At 29.8% G+C, this 18,790-nt stretch overlaps 1 protein-coding gene across 7 annotated transcripts in view; it reads right to left on the bottom strand.

Annotated features, from left to right (window-relative positions):
- trc (Serine/threonine-protein kinase tricornered) overlaps nt 1-18,790 on the bottom strand; it is a 32,446-nt gene that overhangs the window by 617 nt on the left and 13,039 nt on the right. For 3 of the 7 annotated variants that reach the window (XM_035087094.1, XM_035087096.1, XM_035087093.1), the window contains 8 exons: nt 2,980-3,056; nt 2,536-2,769; nt 2,137-2,344; nt 1,629-1,746; nt 1,406-1,545; nt 802-1,002; nt 471-623; nt 42-200 (listed from right to left, as the gene is read on the bottom strand). In XM_035087094.1, coding sequence (XP_034942985.1) covers nt 42-200; nt 471-623; nt 802-1,002; nt 1,406-1,545; nt 1,629-1,746; nt 2,137-2,344; nt 2,536-2,769; nt 2,980-3,056 — 1,290 coding nt within the window. Of the gene's footprint in view, nt 1-41; nt 201-470; nt 624-801; nt 1,003-1,405; nt 1,546-1,628; nt 1,747-2,136; nt 2,345-2,535; nt 2,770-2,979; nt 3,057-4,191; nt 4,294-5,083; nt 5,348-7,299; nt 7,324-16,750; nt 16,854-18,790 lie in introns of those variants that run through there. The other 4 variants (XM_035087095.1, XM_035087099.1, XM_035087097.1 and 1 more) reach the window with 4 other exon arrangements.

Genomic DNA, 18,790 nt, shown 5'->3' with positions numbered 1-18,790 from the left:
TTAAATTCATGTTACCTTTAAATAATTTCTTTTTTACTTACGTATTTCCAGTTTAACGTCAGGGAAATCATCGAAATTAGACGTATCATCTATGGATTGAACTTCAACTGGTATTGCTGCAGGTCGTTCTCTTATATGTTCCCAGTCAACTCCACGGAAAAAAGGCGCTAGTTTCAATTCTTCTATGCCTCTTTGAGCTCCTACGATAACCAAAATTACATTATGAATAATTTATAGCTATTAAAAGATAATTATTTTTAATTAATGAGTAATTAATACCAAATTTTGAATAATAATTATTTTTTTATCAATTAATCTGTATTAAATTTTATACGATTTTTTATGAGTGAGAGATTACGTTAATGTTTTTTTTCTTTCAATGAAAAATTCTTATCTCAACTTTCTAATTCTCTTAATCACTGTAAAAATATTTACTGCCTGAAACTTAATGATATTAATATCTTTTTTACCTAATCTTCTATCAGCCTCACAGCAAAATTTAATAATAGTATCTTTGGCCTCTTCGCTAATCGGCACTTCTGGTGGAAAGACCAATGTTTCTCTCCAATTCATTACTTTCCTATATGTTTCTTGTGGATTCTCACTGCAGAACGGAGGATAACCTAAGTATCAGACAATAAAAAACATAAATAGTACCATAAAAACAACACTATTCTAAGTAAAGTTAAATTGTTAAATGTTACTGATACATCAAGTACTTATACAAAAACATAGACTATCTATGAATAGATGCTTATGAAGAAACTAGAATAAAACATTGTCGGAAGAGTTCTTGCTTACCTATCAACATCTCATACATTATCACACCAAGAGACCAACAGTCACACGCTGGACCATATCCAGTTTGAAGGAAGACTTCAGGGGCTATATAATCAGGAGTTCCAACTGTACTGTAAGCTAGTGCTCTTCGATTTCTTTTCCAGCTTTCAGCACGCCGTTTACTATCCATTGCTCCACCACTCCCACTTTCACATGATGTCACTGTTAAAATGAAAATTAAAGATTAATTTATCTAATAAATAAAAAAAAAAAAAAAATCTAATTGAAAACAGTTTAATTAATTTACTGATATTGATTATTGCATATAATGTCAAAGTATTACATCAATTTAAAAGTTGATACATATGTCGTTCATCATTTTTTATTAAAAATTAAATTTCATTAACGTAAGTCATTCTGGAAGAAATAACAAAACATCGGAAGAATGGTAAAGCAGTATAAATAATGAAAAGAAGTATTATTGATCAAATAAAATCACACTATAGATCAAAGTTAGAATAAAATATGCAAAAACTTACAACTGTTGAATCAATCTATTACTCAACAATAACAATGCTCTAGACGACTGTGTATAAAACTCGTTAAATAAATAACAATGACTTACTGAAGTCAGAAGGCTTTGCCTGACTGAGATCCCTATAAAAATCAGTTCTGTGTGACTTCTTAAGTCCTGTACATAGACCAAAATCTGAAAGCTTTATGTGGCCCCGTGCATCTAGCAACAGGTTGTCAGGTTTGATATCCCTAGAATAAAAAAGGTAAAGAACTAGAGTTCAATGTACTTGAAAACAGAAGCACTCAATTGATATATTGAAAATATACAATACCTATGTATAAAACCTAGCTTGTGTATAGAATCAATTGCTAGAGCCGTTTCTGAGATGTAAAATTGGGTGCACTCTTCAGAAAGCGTGTCCTTCTTCATTAGAAGCGTCATCATGTCGCCTGTAACGGAAATAACGGATCCAAGTTGACTCATCGGCAATTTAAACTTGTCATACTGAACTTGAAGTTTAAATTTACATTGCAAAACAACTCAATTTTTCTTCTATCACATGATAAATATATTAAACAGCAATAAACAGTTTTACTTTGAAAATAATTAGTTTAGATCGTGGAATAATTTATCTTACAGCAATCTATCAAGTTGATGATGATGAAACACTTTGTATATTTCAAAATAAAATGTTCTATTAAAACAAATATAATGGTAAGTGAGCATAAATATTTCTTTAAAAAAAATATAGAACTAAAATAAGATAAAAATCAGCGTTTTTGCAGATTTTCCAACAAGAAGCTAATAAAATTAGTCTAATAGTGAGAAAAAAGTAATACCTCCTGGCAGAAATTCCATAATGAGATATAAATTGATAGGATCTTGAAAGCTGTAGTACATTTTTACTACCCACTGATGATCAGCTTCGACAAGAACATCTCTTTCAGCTCTAACATGAGCCACTTGTTCTTTTTCAAGCATGTCTGCTTTTCTCAGGATCTTCATGGCGTATACATGGCCAGTATCTTTTTTCTGGACCAGTCTCACCTACGAAAAAAAGTCAAAGATGAGTAAAAGAAGATAAAAATAAATGTGGACAAATGATTAATTAACCTATGGTTACTTTCACAAAAAAATGTAAAAGATAAACCAGATATTTCTAGCTTCTTTTCACGGATAATCAAAAAAATGGAAAAGGAGCAGTAAATAATCTAAAAGATCTAAGGAAAAAAAGTTACCTCGCCAAAGGCACCACGACCGATGACCTTGAGTGGCTCAAAGTCTTCAACACCAAGTCTAGAACGTTTTAAACGTAAGAACTCAGTTTCTTTTTGCGCATGCTGAAGCCTTTTCTCCTGTTTCTGCTGCTCTGACAGGCCCTCGTCTTTAAGTGATTCCTCCAACTTTGCTAGCCTCTGCTTGCGTTCAATATGCTGAGCTATCAAATTGCTGTAGTAGTTCTCGAGTGTCACCTGATGGTAAATTACAAATCTCGAAATTATTATTGTAATTCTAGATATTACTTTCAATTGTTTATCGCTCAACTAATGATCAATTAATTACCAATTAAATACAAATGTACTAATTACAGTCAATTTAATCAATTATTTATTTATAGCAACAATTATTAATAGTCATTATTATTACTAAATAGCTTGATCATAAATCTAATGACTCTATACCTTGGCCTTCGTCGCTTTATCCAACGTATGGCCGCTAAAACGAATGGTACTCTCAGTTGCGGCCATCTCCAGCACCCCTGCAACAACAAAAAAAAATGTTGGTTATAATTAAATGTTCTTAGAAGAATAATTAATGCAAATATAAAAATGGTATTATTAATAATAAGTTTAATTTATTGTACATGTCGACTGTTGAATAATAATAAATGTCTGGATCTAGCTAAACACTGATTTGGATTCTTATGAGATGGAAGAATATGTATGAATTTCCAACAGATATCTATTTAGTATAGGTTTATTATGGAGTATGATATATAACATTGTAATCCATGACATTAACATAACGGTTGGGAATAATTTCAAGTTATAAATTACTTAATATACGTCTTAACTTGTAAATAGTTTTACACTAGTGTTTTTCATTTAGCTTCTTAATACTTCAAATCTTCACTATAATTTACTAATTTATTCTATGAAATAATGTGGCTACTTAATAGTCTAAATACTTTGCTGGTTAAGTGCAAGGATTAATATTTTCATAATAAATATTTTTTTATAAATAATGAAATTAAAATAATTGATTTAAATTATATGAATTATTGTAAAATATTGTTTGAATAAAAAGAGCTTTTGCTTATCACTTCAATAATTACAAGATATCTTTAAAAACCAAGAAACTTATTGTTTCAAAGTTGACCTAAAAAATGTAAATTTTCAAAGAGGGATAAACAAATGAAGACAATTGTTATCACACTATTTAAGTACTGGTATTATGAATATATTATCACGCTGTTAAAGTCCATTTGACTCATGGTTGTATCACTTTTTTATCGCCACACTCCATATATGTTATAATCTATCCTACACTCCTAGTAACTGGAGTTAAAGTTTGAAAAGCAACTAAATAACAATTTCCTCCTTCTCCACTTCTTCATTTGTATTTAATATATACACATAAATAACGTTTAACTTATTTATCTCCCTCAATACAACATGCCCAGTGAACTTTTATCATGCATGTAAAATAATTACACTACATTTTATTGAAGTTATAATTCTCACTGGACGCATCAATAAAATGCTAAATATGACTATCTTCTGATCAAGCAGATAAAGCATCATTTAGTAATTTATTAAACGTTTTAATCAATGTGAATCATAATTGATGTATTCCTATGTTTACGTAGGCGTAAAAAGGTATTCTATGCTCACTTTCTTTGTCCTCGTTTTTAAAGCTATTTCATCAGCAGCAAGTCGATAACGATTCTTTTACAAGTGTATGACAACAGCTATTGCAGCAAGACACGTGCGAGCTATGAAGAATCTGCAAGTTTATGAGTACTAGTCCACACCAATGAACAAATAAGTTTATGATGATGATGATGATGATAAAAATCACTCGTATTAACACGTAATACATTCATAGATGAAAATAAATTCATCAAGTTAAATGAAATGACCATTAATTGTAACTGTTTTAACCACTTTTACTTAATCAGTATCACAAAATAATTTAAATGCCAAAATCAATAATAGAAAACTAAAAAACATACACGTTTGTAGTATTCTATAAATAATATAACTTGCCCTAGAGACAAATAATGGTTTTCTTTCATTATTTTTAGATGGTTAGGGCTTAGATAACGGACACCTATTGCTCTGTTCCCGAAGAATACTCACGAGGATGCATACTCGTCTATACGTGAAACAAGGCAAGCATGAGTAAGAAAACAGGTTTGCCACACTCAAACGAGTCAGACAAGCTCTTCTTTTCCCTCTCTCTAAACAGAGCGAGACTACGTGCCGAACGCACCGAGTCATCGAGACAATGAACCCCGTGTCTTACCGTGTCCGTGGTCCGACTTGGTCTTTCTCTGCTGAAAAGAGAAAAAGAACAAGTAGGCTGTTGAAAAATAAAACGACACCATCATCAAACAGCAAAAGATAGAACAATAAGAACTGCGCTCTTCATCGTTGCGCAACACTGCCCTCCAATAACTAAGTCTGCTCAGAATTTTCTGTTTTCTTAATCTCAGATTGTGTATAATAATTCCAAGTTAAATAGAAGTAAAAGGAGAGTTGATTAAAGGGAGAAATTCTGTACCTTTCATGTCAGTTTAAAAGACATTTATGATGAAAGTGATGATAATAATGATCACAAACTGCCGACAAACTAACTAAACTACGCATAGTGAAACAGTTTAACCAACACTCAAGTCGCCTGGTCCAATTTTAGATGGAGTGTCAGACGCACACCCGAAAATAGCTTGGCTCTTTCTCGTATTTTCTGCAGTTCGATTGAAAATACTTGAAGACAAATACGTCGTTTGAGCTCTACAAGTGCACTCATCAATGTCAAAAATGTATGTACTACATACTTGAAGACACAAGTTACCAAAGCATCACCACGAGTGCAATTAAACGCGTGCGTAAAAGAATAAGGACCACTCGCGCATCATCATCGTGGGCAACTTGAAGAAACGCGCGACACGAGCGCCGGCCACCGACTCCCGTTTCAAGTTTCCGCAATCCCCACTGTTATGCTCAAGAGCAGAGAGTTTGCAAAGAAAGGGAAGGGAGATGAAGAGCTTGAACCTAGAAGAGAGAAATTGCTCCAAGGGCCGGAAGTATATATAAGCAACATCACATCGTCATCACTTGACCATCGTAGTTTTCAGTTTTTCTTTTACTTTTGCTTCATCATTATTGTATTACAATCTCGCTTAAATTTTATCAGTATGAGGAAATACGGATTTTAATTTAATCAATAATGTCATAAAAAAAGTCTGTATAAAAAGAGCTTAGGAATTCTATGATTCTATACTTTTCTGTGCGTAAAATTTCAAATTATTTTTTATTCATGGGGCTTCATTTTCAAGACTATTTTTCATGCTATAACCCGATGTGAAAAATGGTCGTATGAAAACCTTGACCTTTTGCTCGCGTGATGGTTAAGCAGGAGATTTAAAAAAGTGATGGCACAAAGGGCAAACAGAAAGTAGCGATTACTATTATGTGTCAGTGATTGTTTGAACTATATTTAAATCAAGTTGGAAAGGAAATACAAAACTTAGTTACAGTTAATTTAATACATTTTTTCAAAATCAATACCATTTAAAATACAATTTTCACGTATATATTTTATTACTTTATAAATGATTACAATCTATTATCGAACATCAACGAAAATAAATAAATTTTGTTTTTTTTTTTCATTGATATCAAGTTAGTTACTGGTTTGATTATTTATCAAAATTCTCATAAAAATTAATCAAGAGTAATCAATTGATTTTATATTGTTCGATTAATTATGGAATACTTGACTGGCTGTTTACCATTTGAAAAAGCAATTTTTTCCACTCAAGTGATAAATGAAAATATATTATTTGTACAACACTTAGAATGTAGTAACAAGGCATGCTAAAATATACTGAATTTAAATGAGCTAATGGATAGATTCAAGCATAAAATTTCGAAGCGGTAAATCTGAAATTGACTGGTCTAGTCGCAAATCAGTAGATTCTCTTCAGAGAGGCAATAACAAGTATGTTAACATGATTGGCCTCACTTTAAGCAATCAAAGATATGTTGGTCCACGTGTGATAGAACTAATTTACAGTCTAGATAATTTTGGTAATCATATAAATATACTATAAGACCTTGAGGATGTTTTATCTTTTCCATAATTAGACTTTAAATGCGTAATAATTCCAATATCTACTATTTTAATTATTGAATACTAAAAGATTTATATTTTTTTTATTATATAACTCATGCTGAGATTTTTTTCATGGAGAAATTTTTTTAACAATTACAAACCAATCACAGATATTCTAGTAAAACACTAACCTAAATTTTTCTCAGCTTTTTCTCATTTTACCCTTCAATTACTACCTATTAGCACGTCTGTTCAGACAACTTTTACAATTACCACCATTTTTTTTCATGTCAACATAAATTAAATAAATTTTAGCCTGAAAACTGTTGTTTTCTCTCAAACAAACAAAAAAAACTTGTTGCAGCAAATATAATTCAATATCAGAATGAATTAAAAAAATAAAGTGATAAATGACGATATTTTCTGAGAAACATATCTGAGTAATTACTTAATTTACGATGATTTCATACATGTTCTAGCAGAGATAAAATATTTTTTATTTTTCTCCTAAAAAAAATCTCTACAAATATAGAGCAGTATTACTGAACAAATCTTTAGAATGAAACAAATCAATTTCAACAATTTAGAGAATTAACATAGAAAATAAAACCAGTAATACGAATAGGAATAGCAAAGAGTCACGTTCATGAAACCAAACAAACCAAAATTCACAGCAAACTAAATCCCTCCATTGGTATCTACGAACCACATCCGCGTGTCGAGGTCAGGAGCTCGAAATCACTCAAGTTATCACAGTAATAAACGTTGCAATTTCACATATTAAACTGACTTGAGTGTGAATAAAAAGTAAAAAAATATAGGCAGCTCCGAGGGCTCCGTACCTCGGCTTCTAATAGGGGATTTCATGGACTTGACGTCATCTAAAAGCCACATCGTCGCGCCTTCGCACCTCCTGTCCACCTCTTGCCTTGTTCCAACATCGACCGATCGCATTAACACGTCTACATGCATATGTATAAATACTATTCACCGTGTATACAACGTTCTAATTCGATTTGGCAAATACTGGCTTGACTCACAAGGTACAGAAGATAGGCCTACGTACTACGAACATATTAATACGCGTGTGCTACCCATCGTTGCAATGAAATCTCTTACGGTGCATTTGCAGTCTAACGCAGTGTTCAATCAAACGGTTTTAGCAAACTATCGATCGACAAACATCAAACACACAACTATTATGGAGTTTCTAATGTTCCGGATTTAATAGACATATAGACAAAATCAATCTACTGTTATCAAGATAGATGTAATAAATAAATTGATCAATATGTATGCATGTTTATCTTTATTGTAGATTTAAAAACGTCAGCGAATTATCTTCAATCCAATTACAAAGTATTTTAAAGCTGATAAATCTTAGAAAAATCTGTGCTAACAATATATCTATTTTCAAATACATGGATATCTCGTTTTATTATGTAGAAATTATAAAATATAAAGTATTTGATTTTTATTTATAGATTTAAATAAATTTATTTATAAATATTCTATTATTGAGCTCGATCATTTATGGATGGTTATTTTAATTAAAAACAAGACAGATAATTTTTCAGAGCAAAATATTATTAATTATATTTACTGAAAATAAAATTTTATTAATTATTACTGGGAATTAAAGTTTGAAGAAGAAATAGAAAAATTGTTTTTAGGCAAGAAAGAACGATAAAAAAAGTTTCCTAATGAGATTTTCGAGAAAACGGAAATCAGCTTTAATTTAAGCTTTGTTTTACTTTGATTCTATGGTTTTTTTTTCTCACTGAAATATATTTCTTTGAAAATAATAAAAAATGTAATTTTAAAATTAATTCCAAACAAATATGAATTTTCATAAAATTAGATTTGTTATAATAAAATAAATTTTTCATTAAATTAAAATTTCCTCTGGAAATAAAAGTAATAAAGAATTTTTTTATATTAAATTTTTTGTAGTGCCATATAAATTTTTATATCTTGTTTACATTCACACAATTAATATCAACGTTCAAAATAAAAAATTCACCTCATAAAGCAAAATAAAATAAAGATATATATAAAATGAAGATAAAATAATTCTAATTCTTTCAACTGTAATAATGAAGATTCGTTGGAAAAATATTATCTGTCTTCATGTTATCATATGAAACATTAAGAGAATTTTTAATCTAGCTTTGCAATAATATTTGTGGTAATTTTTAATTTTCTTAGTCTTTAGTTTCCTCATTATTTGCTCCATTTACTTTTATTATTTCGTATGAGAAATGTAGAATTTAGCCTAAAAGCTACACTTAGCATAGTTCTTTATTAACAGAGAAATAACTTTGAAGATTATTTTCTGGAATTTTTCAGTGACGTGCAATTAAAGTATCGTTTGTAAAATATTATTTTTTTTGAAAGTATTTATACTTTTGACATTATTTTTAGTGATTATACTTGTTTAATCTCGTTGTATGTGAAAGAATATTTTATCGTACAAGGCATAGTTTAAATTGTGAAGCAGATAAGACAACTCTGATAAGCACTTTGATAAGAAGATCAAACTAAACACATCCATATTATTTTTGCATAATATGATATTTAATGATACTAAGTGGAGACGTTATATTATGCATTGCTGTCTTCTTTCAATCAATAAACCACTCAAGTATTTAATTTGTCAATTAATAATTAATGAATGAAATAATGAGAGAAAAAGGACAATAAACGTAACATTTTTATATCAACAAATTTTTTATATATTTAATTTGCTGATATAAAATGTAAATTTTCATTTGTTATCTCCATATAAATGTCATTTTTATTACCCCAAAATATATTATCTCCTCTGAATTGGAAATACAATTCGTTTAAGATACGTGGAACAATAAATTCTCGTCATTGTTTTTTTTATTTTATAAAAAGTTTACGAGAATAAAAATATATCAGACATAATGAAAACAACTTAATAATTACATATATCACATATGTATTGTATATCACATAAGTATTGTCATAAATTTAAATAAAAAATTTTTTCCAATTTTTTATAAATCCCCCCATCCATTAAACTTTGTTTTAAAATTCATTTATTCATACTTGATATATTTGTTTTTTATTTCAATCGGTTTTTTTTTTAAATAAATAGTTGCATTATGATTTTTTAAAATGCATCATTAAGAAGTGATATAGAAATAATATTCCATTAACTTTCAAATGTACTTTCATTTTTTTCCTTATATTTAATTAGCATACATTTGTTTATAAATATTCTGAAACTACAGCAGAAAAAAATTAAGACAGTTAATTAACTGAAATCCACATGGTGTAATTGTACAGAATCGCGTGCAAAGTAGCAAATTTATGAGCTCTCAACTGCAAATTTTTACGGTCCACGGAATTGAAATTGTCTTATGCCGACAACACGACAGAGAACCATTGTTATAGCATAACTATTATATGTATATGTACAGATATATCTTCTACTCTTGTGCATAACCGTATAGTGAATGTCATACTCACACTTTATCCATTTTGTCTTCTTCTTCCCTTTCAAAAGCTCACTGTTTCTCTTTACATTTAATATCTACCCTTATTTATTTTCAACATTTGCATATTGAACGAGGCCAAATATCGATTAGTATGGCACTCCTATGCACTCTGATAGTCATTCAATTTTGAAGGGTATATGGACATACTAGCAGATATATTCCTTTTATCTTTGTGATTATTAATTTCATGAAACAGGTAAGGTCGTGTGTTGAATAACGAATGTTTAATGCAATTTATAGAGCCAATAAACACAGGTTTTTTTATGAAATTTAATTAAATTTTTTTTTTTTTTTTAAATAACATCGATCAATAATGTTTTCTCATATTGGTAAATATCAACCTTGTGATTTTAAATATTCAATAAATATTTAAACAATAAACTAAATATAAAAAATTGAATAAATTTTCTAGACAGGATCAAAATATGTGATGGTTTATTCTTACAACGAAAAGAACAATCAAAAAAGACCGATTGATATTAAAATTAATTGTGTATTGTTTAATTAACCGTTGATATTTAATTAATGATGCATGTGTTTATACTAAGCCGTTGAACATTGGAAATCAGTCGGGGAGAAAATCCATTGGGAAAATCCGTTAAACGAGTGTTCATCCAATTGACTAAATTTAAATTTAACCACATATTACTCTTTTTATGACTATATGAAGAAGAAAAATTATTACAAAGAAACAATTGATTAATACTTATAATGATCCTTATAAAAATTTTTACTGATGATTAATTTTTTATGAAATGTAATCAAAAATAATGTTAATGAGTTAATTTTTATTTATTTTAGCGTTTTATGAACTTGAGTTAGTTGTTAACAAAATTATATCATTATAATTTGGCAACATTTATTGCACTAGATATATTTAGAGTAATTTATGGGAGACATCAGGAAAAATTAATTAATTTTTTGAAAAATGATGAAATAAATAAAATTGAGGATTTTAAAATAAAATTATAAATTTTTCTAATCAGAAACTTGCTATAGAGTTTTTTTTGTGTATTGGGAATTTAAAAGATGTTAACTCAAACGCATACAGCAATCAATTTGACAATATCGATTATCGTGAACACAACAATGAAGATGGTTTGCCTCAATCTCTTTAGACCAAAGCAAATTAATGACAACACATTGAGTTACTTTCCTACGTGCAACAATGTGAAACTTAACAAACGAGGTTGCGATGATACTTATTGGGAATGCTTGACAATTATGTGAATATACAGTTATCAAGAAATAAAGTATGACTTTCGCTTAGTAATTTTTACCCACAAAAATAAATTTTTGAGATGAGTTGAAGTAGAAAAAGTCAACCCAATTTCACTAAATATAACTATGCGCAGTTAGTAAATAATACGCAATTTACTTTTTTCTTATGAAAAAAGTAGAGCATAAACAATTCTTTCCCTCGTATATACTATTAAATAATATATCTATATATCATTTTCTCAGCAATTTCCTTAGTTTGTTAAGCACATAAAATAGTGATAAGATTGTTTTTATTTCTGACCCATCTGACGTTGATGTGAGAAAAAATAAAACTTGCCTCAAGCACAAATAGTGCCACCATCATACATCTTGGTGTTCAAGCATAGGAAAGATAGAAGCTGGATGATGAAACGAAAGTTGAGCAGTTAGAAGGGCTGAGAGTTTATTCTGAAAAATAATAGAAGAGAAAGAGATCGATAGGTTTTTATAGTTTCCCTAGTGTTTTCCTTGACTACTTCTCGATCGGGACCTCCTTGTCCTGACTCGTGTTCGTGTTGTCTACGTTTCCTAGGAAACGGCCTAGATTCAATGGACGACAAGAGAACAGGGCGTCAAGCGAAACAAGAAAGATGAGATAGATGAGCAAGATAAAGCATAGGAAAATGAGTGGAAGAAAGAACAAGCTACTGTCTTTGTAGGCTACTATTTCCTCACCTCTTTGTTCAATCTTTAAAAGTTGCTAGTCTATAATCAAGTCAATATTAAAGCGTACAATTTAACGAAATTTGTAGAACTGCAGTAATCACTTGGTGAGTATTCTGTCGCATGTTGGAGTATTGCACGCTCATGTTGAAATTAGTTACAATGTTGATGATAAATTAGATCCCAATTTATGGTAGTAAGGGATAGAAAATGGGATAATTTATTAAATTGTCGAAGAATTTACTGTCTTGGAGAAAATATTCTGATGTTATAACAGGTCGATGGCTTGTTTTCGTACTAGAATTTATTTGTAAATCTAAATCCAAAAAAAATCGAATTTTTTTTATCACATTAGTTTCATATACCATACAGAATAGTTATTTTTATTAATAAATAATTAACTAAATTCATAGATGTAGAAATGTTGATAAAAAAATTGTAGTAAATTTATGGAATAATTTTCAATGAAAGATTAAAAAAAAAAAATTTATTCCATGAGGTGTTCAAATATTGAATATTCAACCCCATCATATTGCTCCAGTGATTACCGTCAATTTACAGGATAATATGTAATTTGTTCAATATTGAAATTAAAAATCACAACATTCGATCATTTAATTTGATGTTCATGTTTGATACTAGAAAGATACTATAATATTCTGCTTCCTATTTAATTAAAGTCCAATTAAAAATAACCACATTGGATTATATATTCAATTTTCAATTACTAATAATTGACGGTAACTAGATTGACAAGCCTTTATAGACAGTGATATTTATAAATCAAACTCGTACAAGTTGTAAGTTAATTGAATATCATCAAAATCAATGAATTCCAAATGATAAAAATAATCTTTATGAAAACCATCTCTTCAGATTCAATATAAAATAATTTATCTACGAGATATCCTTGATGATAGAAATATATATTCAAAAGCTTTGTTTCTTGGCTCAGTTATTAGCTTCAAAGTGGCCATGTCGTAATGTCATTTCCATTTGGAAAATTCATTATTGACCTGTTAACTCTGCATTTATAAACTTGAGTAACAATGACACTGGTTCTTTTATTGTGCAGAATAATAATTTTCATTGCTTCACGTTTTTATTTTCATTGTTCATATAGCTGTCGTTTATTCTTTGATTAATGAATTTATTTATAAACTCAAATACATCAAGTAAATATTGCTGATCGATTGTTACAAAAATTTTGATATCGACATAAATGAATTAGGTTCCTAATAATTAAAGCAATATTTGCAATGTAATCTACTTAAAGGTCAGAGTAATTCAATTGCAGATGTGGAAACCCACTGGGTTTTATGGCTGAATTTCTGGTTACCGCAACTTTAAACTGACTTGGAGTGACCGTGTTCTACTTGAAGGTATCCCACACATTGCCGTAAATGTGATAGTGCACTATACTCTTTGAAAGCCACTACTCGAGCATTCACGTGTCACATTCAAACAATCACCGTTAGAACCGGGGATTTGCGGCTTCCCAAGTCTCTTTTTGAATGATACCTATAGAATTTGAGGACGTATACGTCATTTGAATGCTTGATATGAGCCAATTGGATTATTGAATTTGCGTCAATTCGAGCAGCACGCCCGGAAACGTTCATGATATTCTTAGATGGCTGATGCTGATAAACGCAAATGTACCAATAACAAGCTGACATGTTGCAGGATGTAATAAAATTAGATCTTCAAGTTCTAGAGTATTAAACAAGGTTAAAACTTGATTTTATTTCCAATGTCTTCATCTATTAAACTTTCCTTCAAGCCAATCTAATCCTTTAATGTTTGAGAAAAATTCTCAAATAAAATTCTTATTTCCTTAAAACGAAGCTTCCCAAGTTTCGGAAGGAAAAATTTCAAACAATTTTATTAGTGAGTGTACGTTTTTAGATCTTTTTTAAAATTTCCTAGAGATTAGATAGAATCTCATTATGATCTTCTTTCTAAACTTTTGTTAAGATATCTTCTCTCATTAAAAAGTTTGAGAAGAGACTTATAAAATTGTTAACTATTTTTTCTCTTTAAAAGCAATATATTTTTTATAATTTATGGATTAAACAGTATTGAACTTGAGTTATTCTTTTGCTTGTACTTGCACAGTGAGTAAAACTGCTTCAAAGTGGATTTTATTTGAAATAGACAGAACTTCAAAAGATACTGATTGCATAGGGGCATGTCTTTTTCGTGAACAGTTTAGAAAAAAAATATAGATTGGAATGACAGTCTTATAAAAATAGAACACAAATTTGTCATTGATCGATTTGTATTTATTTGTTACAATACTGAGTAACATAAGACAAATAGTTTTTTGATAAACAACACTTGATCTGATTAAAGGGAAAGATCCGAAAATATTTTTGTATTTCAGAAAGTAAACAACTGAAAGTTAATTTTTGTTTAATTTTGTTATTAATCAAACTTTTACACATCACCGGAGCGGGGTAAGTAATATCCAAATAATTACGTTACTTTATCGATATTTGTGTCAAAACTGCAGTTAAGCTGTTAAAAGCAAATAAATAAGTTTACTAACATAATTAATTCTCTCTCTTCAATTAATTCTTGTAATTTTTCATCTTTATATGCTCACATTCATTTTTTCACAATCTACAGTCCGATATTAAATTAATACTCAAATTTAATATCGAATATGAGCAAGTTGTTAACCTAAATGTACCTTTAATATAAATGACAATCTATTATAGGTTAAACCATTAATACATTTTCACTCGATATTTTCAATATTGGCTCTCAATCTGATTCATCAGTAAAACACATAGAGAAAAGAGAGCTCTTTACATTGTGCTGCACGTGCTTTTTTACAATAATACAATCTTTTGTACTTCCTCCATCAGTTTTCAAGTATAGATTCAGTCTCGACCACTTCCGTTTTACCTCGACTATAATTTAAGCCTCTGTCATCCTATTCCAGGTGTTTTTTTTCTCAAGTTACAAGCATCTTCCTGTCATTGGTTTCCTCAACAGTCTTTATTTGACGAGAATTTAATGAAAACTTGGAAATTATTGAATTAATTTCACCATAAGATAATTGTAGATTGTTGCAATAAAAGAAAATTAAAAATAATTGATCTAGAATTTTATTCAATGAATCATGAAATACTGGTAACTTAAAAAACAGCTTATAACTGGCTTTGATAGTGAGCTTGTAATTATTCAAATAATTTTGGAGTTACATAAGGTGGATAAACATTAGTTTAACACTTGAAATAATTCATCGAAATGGCATTTAAATATCTATTTTTTATTCCCCATTAATTTACACAGTATTTTGTTATGCCGCCTACTTAAACTATCGCTGCATGTGATCTTTTTATGTCAATTGAATAACAACTGCCACTTGATCTCTGATTTAAAGAAACTTATAATCAATTCCCAATGAAAATAATTTAGAATTGATATATACGTATATTAATCCTTTAAATAAAGGTTCTCAAGGACAAAATATGTGTAAATATGTTAATAAATAAATTCAAAACAGGTTTAAATGTTGAAGATTATCAAGCCTCAGCAGCATACGTGACACTGCCTTTCCCTTGACTAATTCAAGACTGGTCTAAAAAAAAATTGTCAAGACCTTGACATTAATATGAACACCGAAGAAAACTTGTGGCATTTAAGAAAAAAGAAAAAAAAAATAAGACGATTAGATATTGTGTAGGTGGTGTTTCAGTGCATAATGTACATAGACTTCCACCAAGTAATTCATAATAATAATTTGCGCATCAAGTTTGACTCTTGGCCTCGACCTGGTTTCTCTCAACTCCATTTATTCGTTTGCCGCAAACTACCCCCTTCAACCTCTGCGCCATGTCCTGAATTTCATCGACATGGGTCAGGATGAGCGGGGAAAAGCCGACAGGATTGCAAAAAAGAATTTTTGCGGGCATCACGCCAATAGGCTGGAGAAAGACTGCACCGCGTGGGTGATATGTTACATAGATATTCATTCATACACACAAATAAATGTACTGTGCATGTGAGGTCATATATCTTTTCACCAAGCTACAGTATTTTTATCGATCACAATCCTAATTCTCACGGTTTAATACCGTCAATATTTTTTCACTTGAATTCAACACTTTTTGTGCAGCTTATCAGATGAATGCAGGGAAGGGAGAGTTATAAGTAATTGGAGATTCGATCTGTGATAATAAAAGAAGAAAAAAGAATGAATGACTTTTGTAAAGAAAAAATTTCCTAATCAACATTCTTCTAATGATTGTTTTACTAACTGACACAATCACAGCTTCTTTTGACAATCCAACATCGAAAAGGGAGAAAAAAAAATACCTTGTTAAAGAAAATTAATGAATTGGTCATAAAATAAGACTTAGAAAAGACGTAAAAATCGATAGCCAGTGGTGTTACTTCATTTGGAAGAAATTTCCCAATTGATTTACTTCTGATATACGCAGTGGCTTTATCTAATGACGTGGTACTTAAATACTAAAATGTCAATAATAAAATGTAATTTTTTCTTTTAAAAAGCTCTTCAAATAAAAAATAATCATAAAATCACTATTTACCATCAGACTTTATATGTTTTATCATAAACAAAGTGATATCCTAAGTTAAAAAATACTCAAAAAAAAATAAAATTATTAAAAAATAATGAAAAACCGACCTGACAAATAGGATTTGGCACAAGTGATATATCCACACATTGCACCAAACTTAGACCAAAGAGTCTTTAAAACATCCGTACTGAACATTTACACTGTTTAATTAAAAAAATTTCAACACTAAAAAAAACTAATAATACTCTCGCTTTTCCTCACAAAAACTTTTCGTTTTAAAGCGAAAGTTATACTGACATCACTTCCGCACAACTTTTTCACAACTTCACCACATAAAAAGTGGGCTCGAAAAGCAAGAACCCTTCGCACGTGCTGATGGTTTTAAAACATTGACAGAAAGATTGCATGTCTTGTGAATTGTGCGAATAAACTGACGGACGAACTCACAGGGATTGTCGACTTGGACACGGCCGATCGGCTGACTGGTTCACCAACCAGGGACTTGTGAGGCCCCTTCTTCCTGCCACACTTAAACAACACACTTCTATTCTTTCTATTCCCTTCTTCTTACCAACCTAGCTAAGGCAAGGTGATAGACACCTAATGAATACTTTTAATTAAATCCTTTCTATTGAATTTATTCATGTTTCATTACAGATATAAAAAATAAATAAATAAATTGAACTAATGACCGAAATAATAAATGCCTGTATTATTTTTTTATATTTTCGGTTGAGTTGATGACTTTTCATTGAATTGGCTAAACATTTAATTGAGACTGGCTAGTCATCAGTGCGAAGCGACTTCCTGAGTAGCTGTGTCGACTAACTGTAACGCTTAAAAGAGAAAAGGATCCTTTCCTAGCAGTGTCTTAATTACAATTCCAATGTAGTATGAATTATCGTGTAATTATAGTGTCATTTTCAAGCATCAGACGTGTATATTACAGTTGCAGATATTTAATACTACACATCACACTTTACTGATTTACAGAATAAACAATAGATCATTTTTATTTTAAAATTCATGTCATGAAAGTTGAACCAAATGGTAAAAGTATTTAAAGTAAAAAATTTATCAATATTCGGCTTCAAATTAAGTTCTCTCTATCGCAAAACCAAGAACAGGGCGCGATGATCCGCTATACGGTCGCCGACCGAGCTCGTGACCGACTTTCGAAAAGGGGAGTACTGATATACACTCTAGTGTCATATTACATTGCAACGTTTTAGTTTACAATTTCGATATGTTTTTTACTGATTTTTTCATCTTTCATACTTTTATCTTAAATTATTCTCATAGCTACTATTTTATGGTTTGCCGAAAAAAATAATAAATAATCATTTCCGCATCAGTACTTTTCATTTTCACTAACAATTTTTGCTCTTATCATTTATCAAATAAAATAAATACTAATAAAATACTATTTTTATGCTTAAACAAAAATATTTTTTTACTTTCATTTTTTCATATAAACTTACTGGTTGTAGACATGTTGAACAACAATTTAAATGTTAGAAGATTCAAGAAGAAACCAAGACCACCCGACTTGTTGAACGAATTCAAAGAAAATAATTACATCATTACTAACATTACTAGCATCAAGATCATGATTATATTTTTTTTTTATGAATTATGATTAAATAATTTGTTCAATGTTTGTAGAAGAAAATGATAAGTCTTTCCAGTATAATTTGATGATTGAATCACAAAACCAAACGAACAAAAATAATTCCTCTAATTCACGCTGTCAAGATTTATTTAATAAGAATCAAATATTAGATAAGTGTCATTCAGGTAAATTAATAGCTTACTCCAAGGATAATTAAATTGCCAGTTAAAAGCATCGACAGAAACAGTTGCAAACTTGTCAAATCAAAACAAGCTCTCGTCTGCAGCATTGTTGATTTTATTTGCATTTATTTCATGTGAGAATCCTTCTTGAGGCAGATATACAGGAAAGTGGGCGTAGAACATACAAGTATGAAGAGAGAATAAAAAGAAATAAGAGATAGAGATAGTGAAATAGAGCTGAGTTTTGTCATTGTTAGATATCAGAAACTATAGGTACTATAACTTTACATGTAAGAGAAGTAGAGTAAACGGAATTGCATGAGGTCCAAGGAGACGTACGCGACTTCCAAGCT

The sequence above is a fragment of the Chelonus insularis genome, unplaced genomic scaffold, assembly GCF_013357705.1.
Source record: "Chelonus insularis isolate UGA/USDA-ARS -01 unplaced genomic scaffold, ASM1335770v1 contig_406_pilon, whole genome shotgun sequence".
Taxonomy (NCBI): Eukaryota; Metazoa; Arthropoda; class Insecta; order Hymenoptera; family Braconidae; genus Chelonus; species Chelonus insularis.
The sequence above is the reverse complement of the archived record's forward strand: the minus strand, read 5'-3'. Positions and strand labels throughout refer to the sequence as shown.